Source organism: Taudactylus pleione, unplaced genomic scaffold (genome assembly GCF_031769625.1).
Source record: "Taudactylus pleione unplaced genomic scaffold, aTauple2 ptg001314l, whole genome shotgun sequence".
NCBI classification, from domain to species: Eukaryota; Metazoa; Chordata; class Amphibia; order Anura; family Myobatrachidae; genus Taudactylus; species Taudactylus pleione.
Window position 1 is genome coordinate 2,530,942 of NW_028285714.1, and position 23,194 is coordinate 2,554,135.

The 23,194-nt window shown below is 42.7% G+C and overlaps 1 protein-coding gene across 1 annotated transcript in view; it reads right to left on the reverse strand.

Annotated features, from left to right (window-relative positions):
* Nucleotides 1–23,194, reverse strand: part of LOC148443207 (synaptotagmin-15-like) — a 55,219-nt gene that overhangs the window by 3,489 nt on the left and 28,536 nt on the right. Inside the window, exon 7 of the mRNA XM_088463049.1 lies at nt 4,537–4,719. Within this exon, the coding sequence (XP_088319175.1) occupies nt 4,537–4,719 (183 nt within the window). The remainder of the gene's footprint in view (nt 1–4,536; nt 4,720–23,194) is intronic.

Consider the following 23,194-nt stretch of genomic DNA (forward strand, 5'->3'; position numbering starts at 1 on the left):
CGTTCTGTTCATTCCCCCTCCCTCCCTTCCTCCCTCTCTAGCAGCTGGCAAAGTCTCCAGATGGCTGTTATGGGCATCTAATTGAGTTTTAGTAACTTAAGTCTCTGCACTTCTGTATTCTATGTTACTTTATTGAGAAAGACTGTCTGTATCAAGCATTATCAGCATAATAGAGCCTTTAATAATGCCGTTAATGAGACAATTCAATAGATACACATCCTCGTGCTTTCTTAATATGATCTAATTAATATGGGTCTGATTCTAAAGGTGGGAGTGAAAAAAATAACAAAAAAAACAAGTACAGATATGTCCTGCTACATATTTGCTGCGTACACAGCAAATCGCACCACGTATGGCGAGAGGTGTGTGCCCGCGAGCGGATACGCTCACTACATTCACACCCGCGCCTCCATAGGATTGCATGGTGTGATCACAGGGCCTGCCATAGCGTACCGTAGTGTATGCTGCTGCTGCCGGTAATCACATGGCGCGATGCATGCGCACGTTTGTAGCGAGATCAGCAAAAATGTAGCAGCACACATCTTGGTAAAACCATGTTGCAGTGCAGGTGGGGCAGATTTAAGTTGTGCGGAGAGATTTATATATGTAAAGCGCTGTGGAATATGTGTGCGCTATATAAATAACTGGTAATATATACTGTAAATATGTGAGAGGGGTGTGTCTAAACTCAAATGTAAATCGGAGTGTGCAAAAATAAAGCTGTCCATCACTTGTGGACTACATGCAAAAACAGTCAGTATTGACTGTGCAAGCAAACACAGTAAATGTATTTGCACTCCTTGCAGTGCTACATGGTTCGTTCCATATACAGTACAAAGTTACTTGCTTTTGTTTTTGCTTTGCTCACAGCTCAGAATCAATCAGCCCCTATGTGCATGCCTGCAATGCACTCTGCCAGCAAAATGGTTAATCACTGAACTAAAACTATGTTTGCTAGTGATACGGGGCAGGTGAAGGTTGGATAAACACCTGCAGAGGCTATGGTAATTCCCACATTGCACTTTGTTATATTTTCCATCCATGTTATATGAAAAATAACAAATGAACTCATCGCTAGCATAAAGAAAGTGTCTGTGCTGAACATTTCTCTTGACATTTTGTCACACTCCTTGCCAGGAGACCAGTGGTACAGTATAGCGTGAACTTGTTTAGTAAGAACATGGATACGATAAGCAGATTCTCAATGCAGCTTTTCAGTATTCTTATTAGATTAATAATATTTCTTAAAGGGATTTTGTGCTATCATTTACAGTTTTTTTTCTATCTTTCACTGTCAGATTTTGAATTATAGGTGGACATATAAATTTTGAAGATGTTTTTAGAATAACACAGGAATTTGCTTTTAATCTGTTTTCCTATGAAAATTAATTTTGTAATTTAGTTTTTGCAGGAAGTGCTGTCTTTTGGCACTTTAGTTAAATATCTTATTTTTTGGGAGCGTTTTTCTGGATACTCTATAGCACAGGTTCTCAAACTCAGTCCTCAGGACCCGAAACGGTGCATGTTTTCCAGGTCTCCTCACATGATCGCAAGTGAAATAATTGGCTCCACCTGTGGATCTTTTAAAATGTGTCAGTGAGTAATGAGAACACCTGTGCACCTGCTGGGTGAACTGGAAAATGTGACCTGTGTGGGATCCTGAGGACAGAGTTTGAGAACCACTGCTCTATAGCAAAAACAAGTCTAACAAAATGTGGATAAAACACTTTTCCATAAATATCGGTATGCAAAATATGTGTACTTTATGCATATGGGTTCAATACAAAAGGTTGACACCAGTAGGTCGATATGTAAGAAGGTCGACCTGTACAAAAGGTCAACATGGAAATTGTTGACACAGAAATGGTGGACACATGGGTTTTTTATTTTTAGGGTTAGGCACTTACCAGACGGTTAGGGTTAAGAACTAGGAGGGACGGTTGGGGTTAGGCTTAAAAAAAAAAGTGGTGACCATTTCCATGTCGACCTATTTTGGACCTGTCGGCCTTTTGTATATGTCATTCCTCTTGTACTGTGTAACTTTTGTAATGTCGACCTTTTGGTGTCAACCAATTTATTGTCAACCTTTTGTATCACACCCATGTATCTATGTGTAAATGCCATAAAAAACATTTTGAATATAATTTCTGTATTATTTTAAGCATATTCTTTATTTAACTATTTTATTCCATCGGGAAAAAACTTTTTACAAATAGTATATGTTAACATACTGTGGGCAGGTTACTATCCTCTATTATGCGGTCAAACCCCTGAAAATGCTGTTTATGGGGTTTGACCACATTTCATGAACCAAGCTTCGGAAAGCAAAGCTTCCCGTAGCTTGGAGTCAGTAGGCAATGCCATCTTCAGATGGCATTGCCATATAGAAGCCTATGGGCTTCTTTTTGCATTCAGCACTGCGAGGGATCCAAACAGATCCCTCCCACTGCCCCCTGTGGCACACACGGCATTCTGCCCATGTGCAGAGGGACTTCTGGGTCATAAACCTGGAAGCCCCTTTTATCACAAAGGAGAGCTCCTATCAGGAGATCTGTCCTTTGTGAGTTTCTTCATGCATACCAGCGTTATTTATGCTGGCATGCATGCGATGAGTGGCTTGATGCATCCTACCGAGTAAAATAATCCTGGTTGTTAGTGACTAGAATTTAATCCTATAGGAAAACACTATTGATGACCATAGTCATCACCATGGCATGCACCAACACTCTTATGGGCAGGGGCGTATCTATAATGGGTGCAAGGTGTGTGGTGCATACGGACCCTTGTATTCAGGGGGGCTGCACCGCACACCCTGCACCCATATTATCTATAACTTACCTCACTGAGGTCCTGTGTTGGGTCTCTCAGCGCTGCTCAAATCATCGGAAACGCCGGTTTGCGCATGCGATGTGAGGAAATCACTGGTAAAATGGCGGCCGCGCCATTTCCCCGGCGATCTGCGCATGCGCAGTAGAGTCTGGGCACACTCTAGTGTCCAGAGTCTACTGATTCTGCGGTGGCAGGGCAGCCACATCAGTCGGCTGACGGCCGCCATGGTGAAAGGAGGGGACCCATGACGTGGGATACACACGGGCCCCCTCCTCTCTAAAGATTCCCCTGTTTATGGGGCATCTGAATTAAAATGGCAACAAGTTGATTGTGTGCTGGTGTTTGGACTGTTACCGTGGCAACTTGCTGCCACAAACATCACAGATTTTCCTGTGCAGCACAACGGGGTGTGCAGGTAAATCTGCAGTGTAGCTCTACCATAATTTTTGGCAATATGCACATTTTTACACATTGCCGGGAATAAAATGACCCCCCCAAGTAACAGTTGCTGATCAGTGTTATATTGTATTAGTACTATGGCAGTTGTTTATACTTAACCCTGGGACCTCTGCTGGACAACCATGAGTATTGCAAGAATGAGAACTGTACATTCAATTTGTCCTTAATGGATGCCTGTACGCAAAAGGTGGTGGTCCCAGGAGAGAAGCCCTCAACCAGATATTAGGCCCCTATTCATCAAAATGTAACAAATATAATGATTCATCACACTGTAATTTACTATAAAAATATCACCAGAGCAGCAGAGTATCACTCACCTGACAATATTAGTTTTGCTCATTCATATAAGCACAGTTGAACTGGTATGCCTGACTAAAGCTGGGTACACATCTCAGTGCTGCGCAAACCAGGTGACGTGGCAATGCGATGTATTGGTATATCACATTGCGGTACATACTGCACGATCCACCATACGACTATGCAATATATTGTTACATGCTTAATGTAACTACACCTTGTCGTCCACCACATCTTCCCATCTGATGTGCAAAAACATCAGATTGTAAGATGTGACAACACAATTCATTAAAAATAATGAATTGGGGGTACATGGGGGTTGCGATCCATCGCAGGATTGACCAACATATCATGTAGTGTGTACCCAGCTTTAAGCTCCCAGTTGCCCTTTTCACAAAAAATTAAAAAAGTAAGGAACACAAAATGTTTAACTATAAGAAAAAAAAAACAATAATAATTAAGCTGTAATTTTTATTATTAAAAAAAGCTCAATCTAGATAAAACATTTATTTCTTCTACGTATGGGTTATCTCTTCTACGGCAGCAAAACTCTTTGCGGTCACGTAATACTGCAGGTATGACTGTGTGCTAAATGTGTGACAGACAGTGGTGGGGCAAGAGCACAGTCCAAAATTCAAATTGCGGAGCCACACCAACTGTCCTTCCAAACGCTGTGAAACATCGCTGGCTGGGACTCACTGGCAATTAGTGTGGCTCAGCTCCCCTATTTGAGTTTTGGACTGTGGCACACTTAGCACACAGTCACTGCAACTCTTTCATTTACAGATTGCTCAATGCTCAGGCAAAACATTGCCGGCAGTTTGGGTAGTGAATACTGCTTCTTTAAGCTTTATTTATAATCACTGTCATCATTATTGATCAAAATACAATAACTTAAATTAAATTATATGAAACATGATACATTTTATTGGGGCTAATTGAGTTACTTACTATCTCCTTCAATGTTCTGCAAAACTGAGAGACTCAGGCTTGCTGTGTCCAATTCGTTCTGCTCCAATTTAAAGCTGAAGGTCTCATTATAAACAGGATTTGGGGTGCCAAGGACAACATTTGTCTTCTTACTCTTGATAAATCTGTTGTGATTCATTAGAGACACCTTAACAAATGCTGAACCTACAACAAATGGAAGCCAAGATAAGGAAAAGGACTCATGTAAGCGATTCTTATTTTAAATACTTTTATATATTATCAACAAGTCACAAGGGAGTTCTGTGGCTCAAAAAGACAATTGAATCTTTCAGCTTTATTATATACAATGAGATAATAATGTATTTGTTCTCAGAAATAATAATGGTCCTTCTAGTTGTAAGAGGAAGTGTAGTAGAGGAAATGGTGGTCATTGTACAAGAATGATAACATCGTAAATGTCAGATTAAAAAAAAATACATCATGTACAACAGTAATAGGCAACCTGATACACTTAAGGGGATGCATTAAATAGCCAACTAACCATCAAAAGGGCCACACATTACTCCTAATCGCAGTAGTAGGTGAAATTAATACATTTAAGCAATGAAAGAGACACCAATCTGTAATAACATATCAGCAGGCCTTTTAAACAAGCATTACAAGCTAAAACAAGCCAATATAACAACAGAGGAGGAAAGACCTGGGGGCTGCAAGTGATGGCTCCATCTCTTGCCCATCACTGATGTACATAGAGTAGTACTGTATGTATTTGACAAATTAGAAATCTTAATTTCCAAATAAATGCTATAAAAAGGTTTGATTACAAAGATCACAAAGTTGTTTTTTGCATAGTGGACAAACATTTAATTTACCAAAGGCTGCTTTAATATTAGTAGCAGATAAAGCTTCTTCCTCATGTAGCCACTCACTTTCTTTATCCATGGGTGTGATATAAAAAAACACAATGTAAAGATTGACAGTCAGTGGGTCGACACCAGATGGTCTAAATGCAATAGGTCGACAGGTACAGCAGGTCAGCAGTGCAAAAGGTCAACAGGTTCAAATGGTTGATACATCTTTTTTCTATTTAACCCTAATCCTAACCCTCCTCCAAGTGCCTAAATATAACCCTAACCCTCCCTCTAAAGCCTAACCCTAACCGTCCCCCCCAGCAGCCTAATCCTAACCTTAAAAATGTTGAAAACCATAAAAAAATTGTTGATTATTTTTGTGTCGACCATTTAAACCTCTCAATCTTTTAACCTTGTCGACCTTTTAACCCTGTTGACTATCTACACTATCAACCTTTGTACCAGTCGGCCAATTGCATGTCGACTATCGGATGTCAACCCATGGACTGTCGACTTTTACACTGTCAATCTTCTATCTAGATACCCCATCAATACCTTCAATTGTTTTAATACTACACTGTGTACAGGGGTGAAACTAACTAGTCATTTGTGGGCCCCATAGCAACATAGAGCATAGAAACATGTGACAGACATGGAAGACAGCTCCAGTCAAGTAGTAACAGGGCATTTTCTCCCTCTGGGACTGCCAGTTCAGACTGTGATAGCCACTCCCCTGGTATTACCAGCAGATGCAGTTCCTAGAAGCTGGCTAGTTTGCTAATTTGTGCGCATGCACGGGATGGCAATCCTATACATGCGCACTATTATAGACCAGCTCCGGCCAGACAGGTAAGGAGTCACTGCTGGTTATTATTATCTTTTATTTATAAAGCACCAACCTATAACACTGCATTATAGAATGAGGGAAACTGTGACATTAAACCGAATGCTAGGATAGTACTGCTGGCATAAGTTTACAATCTATGAGCTGTGGGGACTAGTTGAGACACAATCAAGGGCCATACTACCATAGGGGCAGCAGGGGCAGCTGCAATGGGGCTCACAACTGGAGGGGGGGAGCTGTCTTCCTTGTCTGTCACATGTTTCTATGCAAATCTTTTTATCTTGCTATGGGACCCACAAATGACTAGTTAGTTTATACAATACCCCTGTTGGGTGTATCCTTTACCAATGGTCAATGTTTTTTACATAACAACACAATTTTTATTGTGTGTTTATGGAAATACCTCCCAACTAAAGCGGGGTACACACTGACAGATACATTGGCCAATATATCTGCTGGCCGTCGGTCAGTGTGTACCCGCGATATGTCGATGAACGTCGGTGTTCACCAACATATCGCAATGGCTGTGCTGCATAGCCAATGGACAGATATGTCTGCAGACATATCTGTCCATCGGCAAGTGTGTACGGGCGGTCTGTATACCGCCCGTACACACACAGCGGCAGCCGTGGGGAGGGGGGCGGGACACGCCCCTGCCCACCGGGACACGCCCCCGACGCGCCCCCTGGCCACTGGGCCCTGCGGGCAGACACAGATGATGGCCGTTCAGTGTGTATGAACGACCATCATCTGCAGATATATCTGTATAGTGTGGACCCACCATTACTTAATTTGGGTACAATGTTCTGAAACCAGGTCTGTCCCCATAAATCTGTATAGTTGAGAGGATTATTATGGGGCCTGGCAGTGTGGGTCATGCAGCCCAGAAGCCAAGGCTCATCTCCCCAAGGTCAGAACCAAATTCTGTTTCACTGCCATTCTCAGAGCATAATAGGGTCTTATGGATCACATTGCAGACACCCAAATTTTGGTATGGGACCTGGCAAACGAGTGTTTCATCCTTTTAGAGCATGGAGGACAAGGCAACGCCAGATACCTAGATCTGGTAGCACACCACATGGAAGCCTCATTTTCATGATAAATGAATACAATGTAGGGATTTCCAGACATTCAATGCAATAAAATAATCATTTATTGTTAAATACTGTTCAGATCCTGCACAGCTTGTATTTATGTCAACCATGATTTGTTGTACTATTCCAAAACACATTGTAAGCATTTGTTATTATGGTTAAATAACAGCTGTTGTTATGAATTAGTAGCAGCTGTCACTCACTGCTGTCTGAGATGATTGAACAAATCTTGTATCTGCTAGTTAGGTCATAAGCTGCTCATTTGCTTTTTGCTATATTATAAATACATTTTCAAATGGAAAGACATTAAGCCGTTTGCCGCAGCAAAGAACTGCTCTACATTTCATATTACTGTCATAAATAACTGAATAAATTTGTCTCAGTTACCTGCAATTAGTTTTCATATACACTAGAAATAGTTTTATTATCTTATTTGCATAAAGCACTAACAAACTACTTAGTGCTGTACAATGGCCTGTCAGCTTCTTGCTTAACATTGTCTTATCTAGCTCTCATCCTAATTCCCCTGCCCGGCCCTTCTGATTTCTGATGTTTTAGGGTCATAGGTATTCTCCTGCCGTGATCATGATCTCCCATTTGTACCTCATTTTGGTCTCCATCTCCTTGCTAGTCCTCAAACTATTGTTTACCCCTTTTATACCACAGCTAAAACCCAGGTTATTGCAAGGTTAACCCAGGTTGCTGCTAGGTGTAAAAGGGGCAAGGGCTGGATTCACGGGTCAACCCGGCATTCCAACCCGGGTAGCTTGCAGGGTTTAACATGGGAACAACCCGTGTAAATCTACAGTTAAAACGGGTAACCCGGGTCATCCATTTACAGCATGGGGACTTCCAGGTTTCTCGGTACTTGAAGATGATGTCATCTCCAAGCACCGGAAGAAGAGTCCTACTGCACCCATGTTCAGTGTGAATGACTCCTACCTAGGAATAGCCCGGGTCAGCGCCGCAGTGGGAACGGGGTCTCTCCCGGGTCTGACCTGGATTGGAACCATGTTCAGTACTTTGGATCGGACCTGGGCCTTTAGTGTAAAAGTGGTATTATATACGATTTGAGTCTTATTATTCCTGGGGAGCACCACCAACCCTCTACATAAAAATCTGTGGGATAAACAGTTTGCAGGCACACTGGGGCTAACAGAGTACAAGGGTAAATTACCTGCTACATGGGGGGAAAAAAGCTCAATATATATAAAGCACAGACAGGAGTGGATTAGGAACTTAAAGTGGACTTTACAAATAATGTGAAAGTTGCTTCAGTTGGGCAGGACCAAATCAGTTGAAGTCAGGGATAATACAGTAAGTACCTTGTGTAATCGTAGGCAGAATTACTGTACAAGAAGTGACTTCAGTCACAGTAGACAGAGCTAAAGCACAAGCTGCAAAGCATTGCACTGGTAGTCAGAGTACACACAATTAGGCATATGTGAGAGGTGCAGCTTAATCCAGCATCAGGGAGTTACCAGGGTTAGTACTGAAGCGATAGTAGTTGGGCCTGGGAAGTCCTTGCTGCTGCATGATGCATGACCACAATCAGATAGATCATTCATATTTCAGTGTTTTCTACTGTCATTCTCCCGCTATCTCTAAAGTCTCCCTTGCAGTAGCTAAGCTTGCAAGCAGGGCCCTCTAGTCGCTTTGTCTATCTGTTACTATCCAGAATTGTTTTATTAGTGTTCTATTCCTAATTGTAAAGCACAATGGAATATGCTGGTGCTATATAAAAAATGTTAATAAATAATAAAATGTTTCTGTACTTCTGTTTTGTTTTCATCCTTGAAAAAAGGACGCTTAGCCATCCTGGAATGCTGGCTAGCTGGTGGTTAGAAGTGGCTCTCATGTCTGATATGTTTTTTACATGTTATACAGTCAGGTCCATAAATATTGGGACATTGACAGAATTTTCAGATTTTGGCCTCTATTCACCACTACAATGGTTTTGAAATGAAACAAACAAGATGTGCTTTAACTGCAGACTTTCAGATTTAATTTGAGGGTAATTACATCCAAATCGGGTGAACGGTGTAGGAATTACAACAGTTTCAATATGTGCCTCCCACTTTTTAAGGGGCCAAAAGTAATGGGACTATCAACTCAAAAGCTATTTCATGGACAGGTGTGGGCTATTCCCTCATTATTTCATTATCAATTAAGCAGGTAAAAGGTCTGGAGTTGATTCTAGGTGTGACATTTGCATTTGAAATCAGTTGCTGTTAACTCTCAATATGAGATCCAAAGAGCTGTCACTATCAGTGAAGCAAGCCATCATTAGGCTGAAAAATGAAAACAAACCCATCAGAGAGATAGCAAAAACACTAGGTGTGGCCAAATCAACTGTTTGGAACATTCTTAAAAAGAAAGAACGCACCGGAGAGCTCAGCAACACCAAAAGACCCGGAAGACCACGGAAAACAACTGTGGTGGATGACAAAAGAATTATTTCCCTGGTGAAGAAAAACCCCTTCACAACAGTTGGCCAAATCAAGAACACTCTCCAGGAGGTAGATGTATATGTGTCAAAGTCAACAATCAAGAAAAGACTTCACAAGAGTGAATATAGAGGGTTCACCACAAGATGTAAACTAATGGTGAGCCACAAAAACAGGAAAACCAGATTAGAGTTTGCCAAACAACATCTAAAAAAGCCATTACAGTCCTGGAACAACATCCTATGGACAGATGAGACAAAGATCAACTTGTACCAGAGTGATGGGAAGAGAAGAGAAGGAAAGGAACTTCTCATGATCCAAAACATACCACCTCATCAGTGAAGCATGGTGGTGGTAGTGTCATGGCGTGGGCATGTATGGCTGCCAATGGAACTGGTTCCCTTGTATTTATTGATGACGTGACTGCTGACAAAAGCAGCAGAATGAATTCTGAAGTGTTTCGGGCAATATTATATGCTCATATTCAGTCAAATGCTTCAGAACTCATTGGACAGCGCTTCACAGTGCAGATGGACAATGACCCGAAGCATACTGCAAAAGCAACCAAAGAGTTTTTTAAGGCTAAAAAGTGGAATGTTATGCAATGGCCAAGTCAATTCCCTGACCTGAATCCGATTGAGCATGCATTTCACTTGATGAAGACAAAACTGAAGGGAAAATGCCCCAAGAACAAGCAGGAACTGAAGACATTTGCAGTAGAGGCCTGGCAGAGCATCACCAGGGATGAAACCCAGCGTCTGGTGATGTCTATGCGTTCCAGACTTCAGGCTGTAATTGCCTGCAAAGGATTTGCAACAAAGTATTAAAAAGTGAAAGTTAGATTTAGGATTGTTTAGTTTGTCCCATTACTTTTGGCCCCTTAAAAAGTGGGAGGCACATATAGAAACCGTTGTAATTCCTACACCATTCACCTGATTTGGATGTAATAACCCTCAAATTAAATCTGAAAGTCTGCAGTTAAATCACATCTTGTTTGTTTCATTTCAAAGCCATTGTGGTGGTGAATAGAGGACAAAATATGAAAACTCTGTCAATGTCCCAATATTTATGGACCTGACTGTATGTGACAACATTAAGTTAAGCATTGTTTTTGCTTGGTCAAATTATGTGATCTAGTGAATCTGTGTGGAGTAATCTTACTAAAACATGAACTGCAAAGACTAGTTACTGTTTGAAACAATTTATAATGTTGCAACTCAGATCATGTGTTACATTTGCTGTAGATCAAGCTTCTACTACCTTCCTTTCATGGGACCTATCCTTCTCTCGGGTGATTTGTCCATCATATAAGCTGTTTTTACTTATAGCAAATGTACACATATATATTGTAGTGATTGTATGCAATAAATTGTCTAAAAACATATTACCGTATATACTCGAGTATAAGCCGACCCGAATATAAACCGAGGTACCTACTTTTACCCCAAAAAACTGGGAAAACTTATTGACTCGAGTATAAGCCTAGTGTGGGAAATGGCAGCAGCTGTTAGTGCCCCCAGTAGTAATTCCCCCTGGTTGTGCCCCCAGTAGTAATCCCTCCTGGTAGTGCACTCAGTGGTAATCCCTCCTTTCAGTGCCTCCAGTGGTAATCCCCCCTTTCAGTGCCCCCAGTAGTAATCCCTCCTGGTAGTGCACCCAGTAGTAATCCCCCCTTTCAGTGCCTCCAGTGGTAATCCCCCCCTGGTAGTGCCCCCTGTAGTAATCCCCCCCTGGTAGTTCCCCCAGTGGTAATCCCACCTTTTAGTGCCCCCTGTAGTAATCGCCCCCTGGTAGTGCCCCCTGTAGTAATCGCCTCCTGGTAGTGCCCCCTGTAGTAATCGCCCCCTGGTAGTGCCCCCTGTAGTCCCCCCCCAGTAGAGAGAGACGTGATAAGAATAAAAATTTAAAAATCACTTACCTGAAACTCCCGCTCCTGGTCCCACCGCTATCCGCTCCTCCGGCCGCTTTGCATGGGAGAGACGTCGTCATGACGACGTGTCTCCCATTACCCACTGCGGGAGCCGGAAGATGGCTCCCGCAGTGGGAGCAGCAGCAGCCGCTGAGAGTCTGACAGACTCTCAGCGGCTGTGGCCAAACACACAGCTGCCGGCTCCGGCGGCTGTGTGTTTGTGCTGTGTAGCGCTGACCGAACTCCGCCTGGTCAGCGCTACACTTCACTCGAGTATAAGCCGAGGGGGTACTTTTTCAGCACAAAAAATGTGCTGAAAAACTCGGCTTATACTCGAGTATATACGGTACACTATATGCTTCTATCATCTACTTTCGAGTTTATTTTGGAAACATATAAAGAAAAACTGTGGCAGTTATTTTTGATGAAAACATAATTAAGACATTTTTGGTAAGCAGATGATATCATCATTGGTGGAGGCGCACACCTGGTGTATACACATTCTGGAAGTTGCCTGGTCTCTAATCCACTTTTTAAATTTTGGAGCACATTTAAGCTTGTACGAGTACATATAAATACATGGTTTAGTGTTTGGTCAGTTTGTGTTGTTAGTATTAAACAATTTTTTTTTGTTTATATACAGTACTGAGGAGAAAGATTCTGGTGATACTTGAGGAACAGCAATTATACACAAGACACTATTTTCACATACATATGGTACGTGCACATCTAAGAGACTTTCAGAATATTCACTCGTCTCTCTAAAGATACTACACTTAGAGGGCACCATTTGTCTTCATTCTTTCTAGATCTTTCCCCTGACGTCAAGGCTGCCACCCCAAACTTGGGGTGTGCTTATTAGGTCACATAAATAGTGAACTAATAGAAATGTTTTCTTTTGGATTATATTCTGGTTGTAAATTAGCACCTCATATACAAATTGTATCTATTTGCATATACATACTATATATTAGTATATTAGTATATTTTGTGTCATTGTTCTCCTCAAAATTCTACTCACAATACCCCATAATGACAACATGTAAAAAGTTTTTTGGAGATTTTGCAAGTTTAATAAAAATAAAAAAAATAAGAAATCACATGTACATAAGTATTCACAGCCTTTGCTATGAAGCTCAAAATGAGCTCAGGTGCATCCTGTTTCCACTGATCATCCTTGAGATGTTCCTACAGCTTAATTGGAGTCTATGTGTGGTAAATTCAGTTGATTTGACATGATTTTGAAAGGCATGCACCTGTCTATATAAGGTACCACACTTGACAGTGCATGTCAGAGCACAAACCAAGCATGAAGTCCAAGGAATTGTCTGTAGACCTCTGAGACAGGATTGTATCGAGGCACAAATCTGGGGAAGGGTACAGAAAAATATCTGCTCCTTTGAATGTCCCAATGAGCACAGTGGCCTCCATCATCCATAAATGGAAGAAGTTTGGAATCACCAGGACTCTTCCTAGAGTTGGCCGGCCTTCTAAACTGAGCGATCGGGGGAGAAGGGCCCTAGTCGGGGAGGTGACCAAGAACCCAATGGTCACTTGTCAGAGCTACAGCATTCCTCTGTGGAGAGAGGAGAACCTTCCAGAAGGACAACCATCTCTGCAGCAATCCACCAATCAGGCCTGTATGGTAGAGTGGCCAGACGAAAACCACGTTTTAGTAAAAAGCACATGGCAGCCCGCCTGGAGTTTGCCAAAATGCACCTGACAAAATTCTCTGGTCTGATGAGACAAAGATTGAACTCTTTGTCATGAATGCCAGGCGTTATGTTTGGAGGAAACTAGGTACCGCTCATCACCAGGCCAATACCATCCCTACAGTGAAGCATGGTGGTGGCAGCATCATGATGCGGGGTGTTTTTCAGCGGCAGGAACTGGGAGACTAGTCAGGATAGAGGGAAAGATGAATGCAGCAATGTACAGCGACATCCAGGATGAAAACCTGCTCCAGAGTGCTCTTGACCTCCGACTGGGGCAATGGTTCATCTTTCAGCAGGACAATGACCCTAAACACACAGCCAAGATATCAAAGGAGTGGCTTCAGGACAACTCTGTGAATGTCCTTGAGTGGCCCAGCCAGAGCCCAGACTTGAATCCGATTGAACATCTCTGGAGAGAACTGAAAATGCCTGTGCTCCGACACTTCCCATCCAATCTGATGGAAATTGAGAGGTGCTGCAAAGAGGAATGGCTGAAACTGCCCAAAGATAGGTGTGCCAAGCTTGTGGCCTCCTATTCAAAAAGACTTGAGGCTGTAATTGCTGCCAAAGGTGAATACTTATGTACATGTGATTTCTTAGTTGTTGTTTTTTTTAATTTGCAAAAATCTCTAAAAAACATTTTTATACGTTGTCATTATGGGGTATTGTGTGTAGAATTTTGAGGAGAAAAATTAATTTATTCCATTTTGGAATAAGGCTGTAACATAACAAAATGTGGAAAAAGTGACAAGATGTGAATACTTTCCGGATGCACTGTACATACATACATACATACATACATACATACATACATACATACATACACAGAAAGGTTTCCAATTAAGACAGTGCTGAATATGCCTCCTAAGCCACAAACAAATTAGTTAATAACAGCTGCATGTTTTTATAATTATTATTATTATTATTTTCAGATTGCTTTAGTATTATTTTACTAGCTTCCAGCCCATTCTCTTTTACTCTATAATTTTATATTGTATTTCTATTACCACTGTTTCCTCTTACTGTTCTATTACTTGCCCAAATTTCTTATTTTCTTTTATGTTACCTACAAACTCCATTCTGTTTTCCTTTACCATTGTTCAGGGGTGTATCTAGGGATCCAAGCTCCCCTGGCAATGTAATGGACTGGCGTCCCCCTACCCCCCATACTGCATTGCCCCCAGTAGTAGACCCCCCTATACAGTGCCCCCAGTAGTAGACCCAAGTAGTAGTCCCCCCTATAAAGTGCCCCCAGTAGTAGACCCCAGTAGTGGCCACCCCTAAATTGACCCCAGTAGTGGCCACCCCTATACAGTGCCCCCAGTAGTGGCCACCCACCCCCTCCTAAATTGCCCCCAGTAGTGGCCACCCCCCATAAATTGCCGCCAGTAGTGGCCACCCCTATACAGCACACCCAGTAGTGCCCCCCACCTTAAATTGCCCCAAGTAGTGGCCACCCCTATACAGTGCCGCCATTAGCGGGCACCCCCCTGTAAAGTGCCCCCTGTAGTGGCCACCCCCTATTTCAGTGCCCCCCCATAGAGCCAGGCTTACACACACACACACACACACACACGCACACAAAGAACAAAAAAAAAATTAACTTACCTGATCCCCGCTCATGAGTCCCGGCCCGCTCTTCTCCTGCATGGGAGAGATGTCATGACGTATGATGTCTCTCCCATCACATGCTGCGGGGGGAGCCGGAACATGGAGCTCACTCATGAGCTCCAGCCGGCTCCCTCCACGGACAACGCAGCAGCAAATGAGAGTCTGTCTGACGGCTGTGTGTTGTAAACTGTGTAGGGCAGATCGCTCTCACTGTGGTCTGCCCTACACTTGTGGAGCTGGGGGGTTTGTCCACCCCTTGGCTGCTGGTGACACTGCCGGATGGCGCCCCCCCTTTGGTCGGCGCCCCTGGCGAGTGCCACCCTGGCCAATGGGTACATACGACCCTGCCATTGTTTCACTGTCTATCATCTTTCTTTTCTTTATGTTCAATTCTGCTGTACTGTTTGCCTCCCCTCTCTTTTTCACATCTTCCCTGCTTACTCATTGCCTCTCAGGGGCTTCTCTTCCCACAATCCCTTTTTCTGAAGTAGCCACCTAAAAAATAGCCTCAAACCGCTCTTCTGTTACTGGTTCCAAAACACAAAGAGTTGCTCGTCTGCCTCACTTAAAGTTCCATTCATAATATTGGGCCTACAAGACACCTGTACTGAAGGCAATGGGAGTCTCATAGGAACAATTGTGTGTCAGTGAATGATGCAGTCACATCAAGCACCCAACAAGGAACATACCCTGCCAGCTGCTTGGGGTATGTTCCTAGGTTTCCCCCCATGAAAATGCCTGGAAGAGATGGCTGTCACTCCAGCCTACCGGGAAAACTCCTGATAGGTTTATGGCTGGAACTTGTGTTCTTAACGGACTCATTGCAGAGAGAACCCAATGAATGTTTTCAATGGCACTTGAGTACTTTACGTACACAAGTACCGAAAGTTGTCCCCACCTAAAGAAAAAAGTTGTTCCCTCGCAGACTCGCTGCGCTCGCCACACTTCAAGCTCGCTGTGATCGCCACAAGGTTATATTCACCCTCTATGCCCACTTGGATGGTAGGGAATGACGGTGGATACTGGAAATGACGCTGGACACTGGCTGATGACGTCAGGGTCCTCTCTGTGAAGGGGATTTAGACATTACCATGATTGATAATAATGAGTGTAGGACACTTGGGTTCTCTCTGCAATGAGTCCGTAAAGTACACAAATACCTTATGGCTACTACAAACAAGCAGAGGTATTACTTGCATTTTAAATATTAACCTAGCATTGAAGCGTTCAAGCAGCATCTTAACAATTTTCCCAGCGCATATGTGTGAATAAGCCCTGAATGACAGGTCATACAGTAACAAATTACAGTATTACAAACACAGCGTAATGTTTACATCATGGTAGGGAGGATGAACTGTGTCACTGGAGAGATCAGACCTCAGACAAAGGAACTGTAAAGATGAAAAAGTTAAAATGTAAATAGGTATAAAAATGGTATGTTCCAATTCCAATAATGAAATCATTTGTAATACTCATATTTGCTAGGTATTAAAGTCCACAGCCGAATATCAAATTCATTAAAGTATTGCTTTGAAAAATTCTAAAATGAAATAGAATTTATGCAGTATAAGGATGCTATGATCCTAGAAATGCAGTTTCAATACTTATAATCTACAGATGTTTTTTTTATTATAATATCTTCATATAATCCATAAATTGATTTATCATAATAACATTATTTGCTGTTCTTCTCCTACTACAGTGATCATCTTACATTACTGCATAGTAAAAATTATAATTCCCTCTTCTGTGAAATGAGACTGAAAATGTCAATAATAATTACTGTGTGATACTAAACAGCAACATTGTATCTTATATTGTGAACATGAGATCAATTGTGCAACTTATACTGGCTTGCTAACTGTCCCAAGAATGGATACAACGTAAGCCACCCATACACGTTGCGATATGCACCTTGCGACGCGACCTGCGATCCGACGGCCGTCACATCGGGCGGTCACCACTCACGAAGCGATTGGGTGGCCGACCGCCCGATATGTTGACATCCCCCACCCACATTGCGCTGCATGGGATCATACATCGCATCCCCAGATCAAGAGAACATACAGTAAAATCTGGAGATGCGATGTACGACCCCACGGGAGCACGCACTGGCCGATATCATGCCCATTCACGGTACGATGTAGCAGCGATATCGTACCAATCCATCGGATCGGCTGCTATATTGCACCATGTATGAGCACCTTATCTCATACATAACTTTGTTTCTGAGTAACATAACATTACAATTTATGATAATGCCTGTCTCATGAACATATGCAAACTTTGCAGCTTAATTAAATCTGGTAATTGTGCCAGTACAGATAGAGGGACACTAGGATCTTTTAAATAGCATTTTTCTATTAAATGTCAATGAGTACACACATAAGCCTACTAGATTTTATATCTTTACACTTATATAACTTCTACCTTCTGTTTTATTTAGCTATTTTACAAAAAAAATGTACAAATGATATTCAATATATCTGGTTAATGGATTATTTTTATAAAATTACCAGTAAAGGTTCAGTTTTCACTACAAATAAGTGCACCAAGTTAAGACATTCTTTGCCTACAGTGATATTCTTTTCTTTCCCGCTCCACAGCTTGTAAGGGACAAAGGAATTAATGAAGCTTATTGAGAGGATCCTAGTGACCATCTGTAAGTGGAAATTTGGACATAACATACTGAGATAAGGGTCACAGGTGGGCATGTATCAAATGTAGAGCGTTATCTAATTAGCCCCGAACATTGTTCGGGCGCTAATTGATCCCCACAATCGGAGAAAAATGGGGATTTTTCGCCAATTATCCCTCATTTTCGCCTATGTTTTTTTTACCCTATCCTATTATTTCGGTCAAAATAGGATAGTTCTCCTGAAAACATATAGGAGGCACGTAAGCTCGCGGACCTATGTGTTTTCGCCTTTTTTTTTTGGTGAAAAAACAGCACTTATCGTGGATTATTTTTTGGGACACATAAGGTCCCCCCCCAAAAAAACCTGATAAGTGGCAGCGTCTGGCCGAATTCAGGGCTAATTGGATAGCCCCGAGCAATGTGTATGGGGGCCTTTAGACCTACTAAATATATGCTGTGTGTTAAGGCCCCCATACATCAGCAATCGATTGTGGCAATTCTGCAATTTGCAATCGATTGTGTATAAATATCTGCAGTGTATGGGCTTCACAGGTCGCAGATTGCAAGCAAAAAGTTTTTGGAATTGTTAAATCAGATTGTCCAACATGTTGGATTTCACAGATGGGGCTGTAGATTGCTAGTGTATAGACATGATCAGCAGATTTGCAGACCTTTAATTGTAAAATGATGGGTCTTTCAAGATTGGCAGATCTGTGTTTCACTGAAAAAGATCTGTAATATATGGGGGCAGATTGCTAGATTGGGAAATCCTAAAATCGGGCAATAAATCTTCAAATTGTTCAATTGTGGTTTTCAGATTGCTGATGTATGGGGGCCTTTAGCTTTTGGGACTGGGTCTGGGGCGCAGGGCTCTCTGGGCTGGTGTGGCTGGACTGTTTCATGGCATCATAATGTACACTTTTTATCACCTCTTTAGTTTGTTTTTTATATATGTAGCACTTCTTACACTTTTAATAATAACCTCTTACTCATGTAAGACTTCACACATAGGAGTTTCTCTATATTTCTCTATCACTTGTAATCTCGCACTAGTGTGATGCCATGGGGCGGTTCTGCTGGGTTGGCCTGGAGGGTCCCGTGCCCTAAACTTGTTCCATAGGAGTATTAGGAACCTGCCTGATAGAGGTCACCTGGATGCGGTGGGCAGGCCCATAATTATGGCCATTATTATGCTATGAACCTCTGATGCAATGTAGCAGTGTTATTATTAGGTTTAGCATGGTTAGAGTGTGCACTTGCAATTTTTCCCTTTTTTTGCTTGCGGCACTACAAGTCTCAGCAGGTAGCACCTCACATTGTGCTTAAGGTGTGCAGTCTAGGGCCTCTCCCCTATGCATTATGTATCCAAAACACAAAAGGAACAGAGCTGCACTGATGTGGCAAAGGTCATTCACACTCAAAAACTATAATTGACCAAAAAGTGAAGCACTGGAGTCCCAAATGTGTGTCTGTGATCATGACCATTCAATAATACCAAAAGTACATCACAAATACCCATAGGTCCCATAGACGGGGGGGTAACAAAGGGTACATCCGTCTATGGCCCTGAGGTTCAGAAGGGCAACGGAGTTCAAATGGCATAACACAGGGCCACGGTGCCTAAATCTGATATACATACAGACCCTGTCAGCTGTCCAGACAGCACCATGCAACTAGGCAGAAAAGCATACAAACAATGAAGCTGGTCAGGGTGAACCCCCTAAACACCCCCCCCCCTCCCCCCCGTGACACCTCCCACGGCTACCCTGAAAACTTGGTGCATATTGTGCATACGCCGTAGTATTGAATAACTGTGCAGTGGAGGTGTCATCACATGTGATGTTGCACCGTGCCAGCCCTTCTGTCCCTGCCTCCCTCTCTGTCACCGCAGGAGGAGGCGAGGTTAAGCCTGCGGCATGACCTGGCAGCAAGCTGCAGCAGCACACCCTCCGTTGACTGCAGACGCCCTCCCCACCCCTGAGGCAGTCTCCAGCAGCACTGTCAATCACACACTGCCTGGCACCCTGCAATATCAGTGACAGACAGTTTTGTGGTAAGTGGATTTTTAGTTTAAATAATTTCAATTCTAAAGAAATATATAAATATATATATATATATATATATATACACTGTATGTATGTATAATATATATACAGTCAGGTGCATAAATATTGGGACATATACAGAATTCTCATATTTTGGCCTCTATTCACCACCACAATGGCTTTGAAATGAAACAAACAAGATGTGCTTTAACTGCAGACTTTCAGATTTAATTTGAGGGTAATTACATCCAAATCAGGTGAACGGTGTAGGAATTACAACGGTTTCTATATGTGCCTCCCACTTTTTAAGGGGCCAAAAGTAATGGGACAAACTAAACAATCCTAAATCTAACTTTCACTTTCTAATACTTTGTTGCAAATCCTTTGCAGGCAATTACAGCCTGAAGTCTGGAACTCATAGACATCACCAGACATTGGGTTTCATCCCTGGTGATGCTCTGCCAGGCCTCTACTGCAAATGTCTTCAGTTCCTGCTTGTTCTTGGGGCATTTTCCCTTCTGTTTTGTCTTCATCAAGTGAAATGCATGCTCAATTGGATTCAGGTCAAGGGATTGACTTAGCCATTGCATAACATTCCACTTTTTAGCCTTAAAAAACTCTTTGGTTTCTTTTGCAGTATGCTTCGGGTCATTGTCCATCTGCACTGTGAAGCGCCGTCCAATGAGTTCTGAAGCATTTGACTGAAAATGAGCATATAATATTGCCCGAAACACTTCAGAATTCATTCTGCTGCTTTTGTCAGCAGTCACATCATCAATAAATACAAGGGAACCAGTTCCATTGGCAGCCATACATGCCCACGCCATGATACTACCACCACCATGTTTCACTGATGAGGTGGTATGTTTTGGATCATGAGCAGTTCCTTTCCTTCTCCATACTCTTCTCTTCCAATCACTGTGGTGCAAGTTGATCTTTGTCTCATCTGTCCATAGGATGTTGTTCCAGAACTGTAATGGCTTTTTTAGATGTTGTTTGGCAAACTCTAATCTGGTCTTCCTGTTTTTAAGGCTCACCAATGGTCTACATCGTGTGGTGAACCCTCTATATTGACTCTTGTGAAGTCTTCTCTTGATTGTTGACTTATACACATATACACCTACCTCCTGGAGAGTGTTCTTGATTTGGCCAACTGTTGTGAAGGGTTTTTCTTCACCAGGGAAATAATTCTTCTGTCATCCACCACAGTTGTTTTCCGTGGTCTTCCGGGTCTTTTGGTGTTGCTGAGCTCTCCGGTGCGTTCTTTCTTTTTAAGAATGTTCCAAACAGTTGATTTGGCCACACCTAATGTTTTTGCTATCTCTTTGATGGGCTTGTTTTGATTTTTCAGCCTAATGATGGCTTGCTTCACTGATAGTGAAAGCTCTTTGGATCTCATATTGAGAATCGACAGTAACTGATTCCAAATGCAAATGTCACACCTAGAATCAACTCCAGACTTTTTACCTGCTTAATTGATAATGAAATAATGAGGGAATAGCCCACACCTGTCCATGAAATAGCTTTTGAGTTGATAGTACCATTACTTTTGGCCCCTTAAAAAGTGGGAGGCACATATAGAAACCGTTGTAATTCCTACACCGTTCACCTGATTTGGATGTAATTACCCTCAAATTAAATCTGAAAGTCTGCAGTTAAAGCACATCTTGTTTGTTTCATTTCAAAGCCATTGTAGTGGTGATTAGAGGCCAAAATATGAGAATTCTGTCAATGTCCCAATATTTATGCACCTGACTGTATATATATATATATATATATATATATATATATCTATATATATATATATAATGGGTGTGTATGTGTATATATATATATATATATATATATATATATATAATTTCCTGAAATAGATCCAGTTAACCATTAGACAGAGCAGTATGCTGCCTAGTACTCAGTGGTACAACCCATGGGATATGTTATACAGAGGGGCAGATTCAATTAGCCATGGGACTTACCATGCAGCTGCAGCTCTTCCCTGAGCTAATTAATTACTCTTCCTACCCTGCATGGTAAGCCCTAGAGGGTGCATTCAACACAGAAAAATCTGTATTAAGTGCACCCTCTAGGACTTACGTGTGGGGTAATTCCATAGCTCCGGACATTTAACTTGGGAGTGTGGGTTTACCATGTGTAGAAAATGGCAAGTAATTGAATAGCTCCAGCGATTAAATCTAGTAGCTGCAACTGCAGAGTAAAGGTGGGTACACATCTGACAGATATATCTGCAGATGATGGTCGTTCATACACACTGAACGGCCATCACCTGCTTGTGCCCTCGGATCCCGGCGGCCAGTGGGTGTCCCGCCCCCCTCCTTGCGGTTACCGCTGTGTTTGTATGGGTGGTCTGCAGACCGCCCGTACATACTTGCTGATGTACATAGTGGCAGTTCTACGGGCAGGCTAACAGGGCCGTTGCCTGGAGCGATTGTATAAGGGGCACTACTGCTGTGGGCATTGTATAAGGGCCACTACTACTGTGGGCCTTGTGTATAAGGGGCACTAATTTGGGCATCGTGTAAAAGGGGCACCACTGTGTGTCATAACATTAATAAGGGACTGCTGTGTGGCATAATTTGAATTGGGGATAATGCGTGTGGCATAATGTATTATACAGGGCATTACTGCATGTGGTATAATGTGTTGTACAGGTTATTACTGCATGTAGCATAATGTGTTATACAGGGCATTACTGCGTGTGGCATAATGTGTAATACAGGTTATTACTGCATGTGGCATAATGTGTTATACAGGGCATAATGTATCGCCCAATGTATCTGTCAGTGTGTACCCAGCATAAGTTCCATGGATAACTTAATCTGTCTCAAAGTGTAAGTGAATGTCTGATGGTTAGTGATTCTGCATCTGCATGTCCTACCTTTGAATCTGCATCTGCATGTCCTACATTTGCCCCTGTTATTTGCACTACTCCTACCCAGTCTGTGGTGTTATATCAATGTTTGGACAATGTACAGTACTTTTGCTTTGGTCTCCCATTGTGAATGTTATTTATGCTCCGATACCGTTTTGTGTATTCTATTTATGTTCCGATACCCTGTATTGTGCGTGCTATTTATGCTCAAATACTCTGTATTGGGGGCCTGATTCAGACCCGCTCGCGAGCGCTATGCGCTCGCAAGCGGGTCGATGGTGGCCCAGTGCGCATGCGCACGACGGAGCCGGCTCCGTCGTGCGCATGCGCGAGACCCAGATAGCGACGGGCAAACTGTCGCTCCGGGTCTCGTACCAAAGGGGGCGTGCTGTCGATGTTGAGTGACAGCACGCCCCCTTTGGTGGGCGGGCCGGGGGCGTGGCTGCCCAGACGGAGGCGTTCCCATGGGAACGCCTACCATCTGGGGCCGGCCCCACTGACATCACAAGTGATGTCACTGGGAGTGCTTTGGCTCTGGTAGAGCCGAAAGCACTCTAGGGCTTGCGGCAACGAGACCATACCACAAGGGTCTCGTCGCAAGCCCGATGGTCGCGATGGTCTTGACCATCGCGACC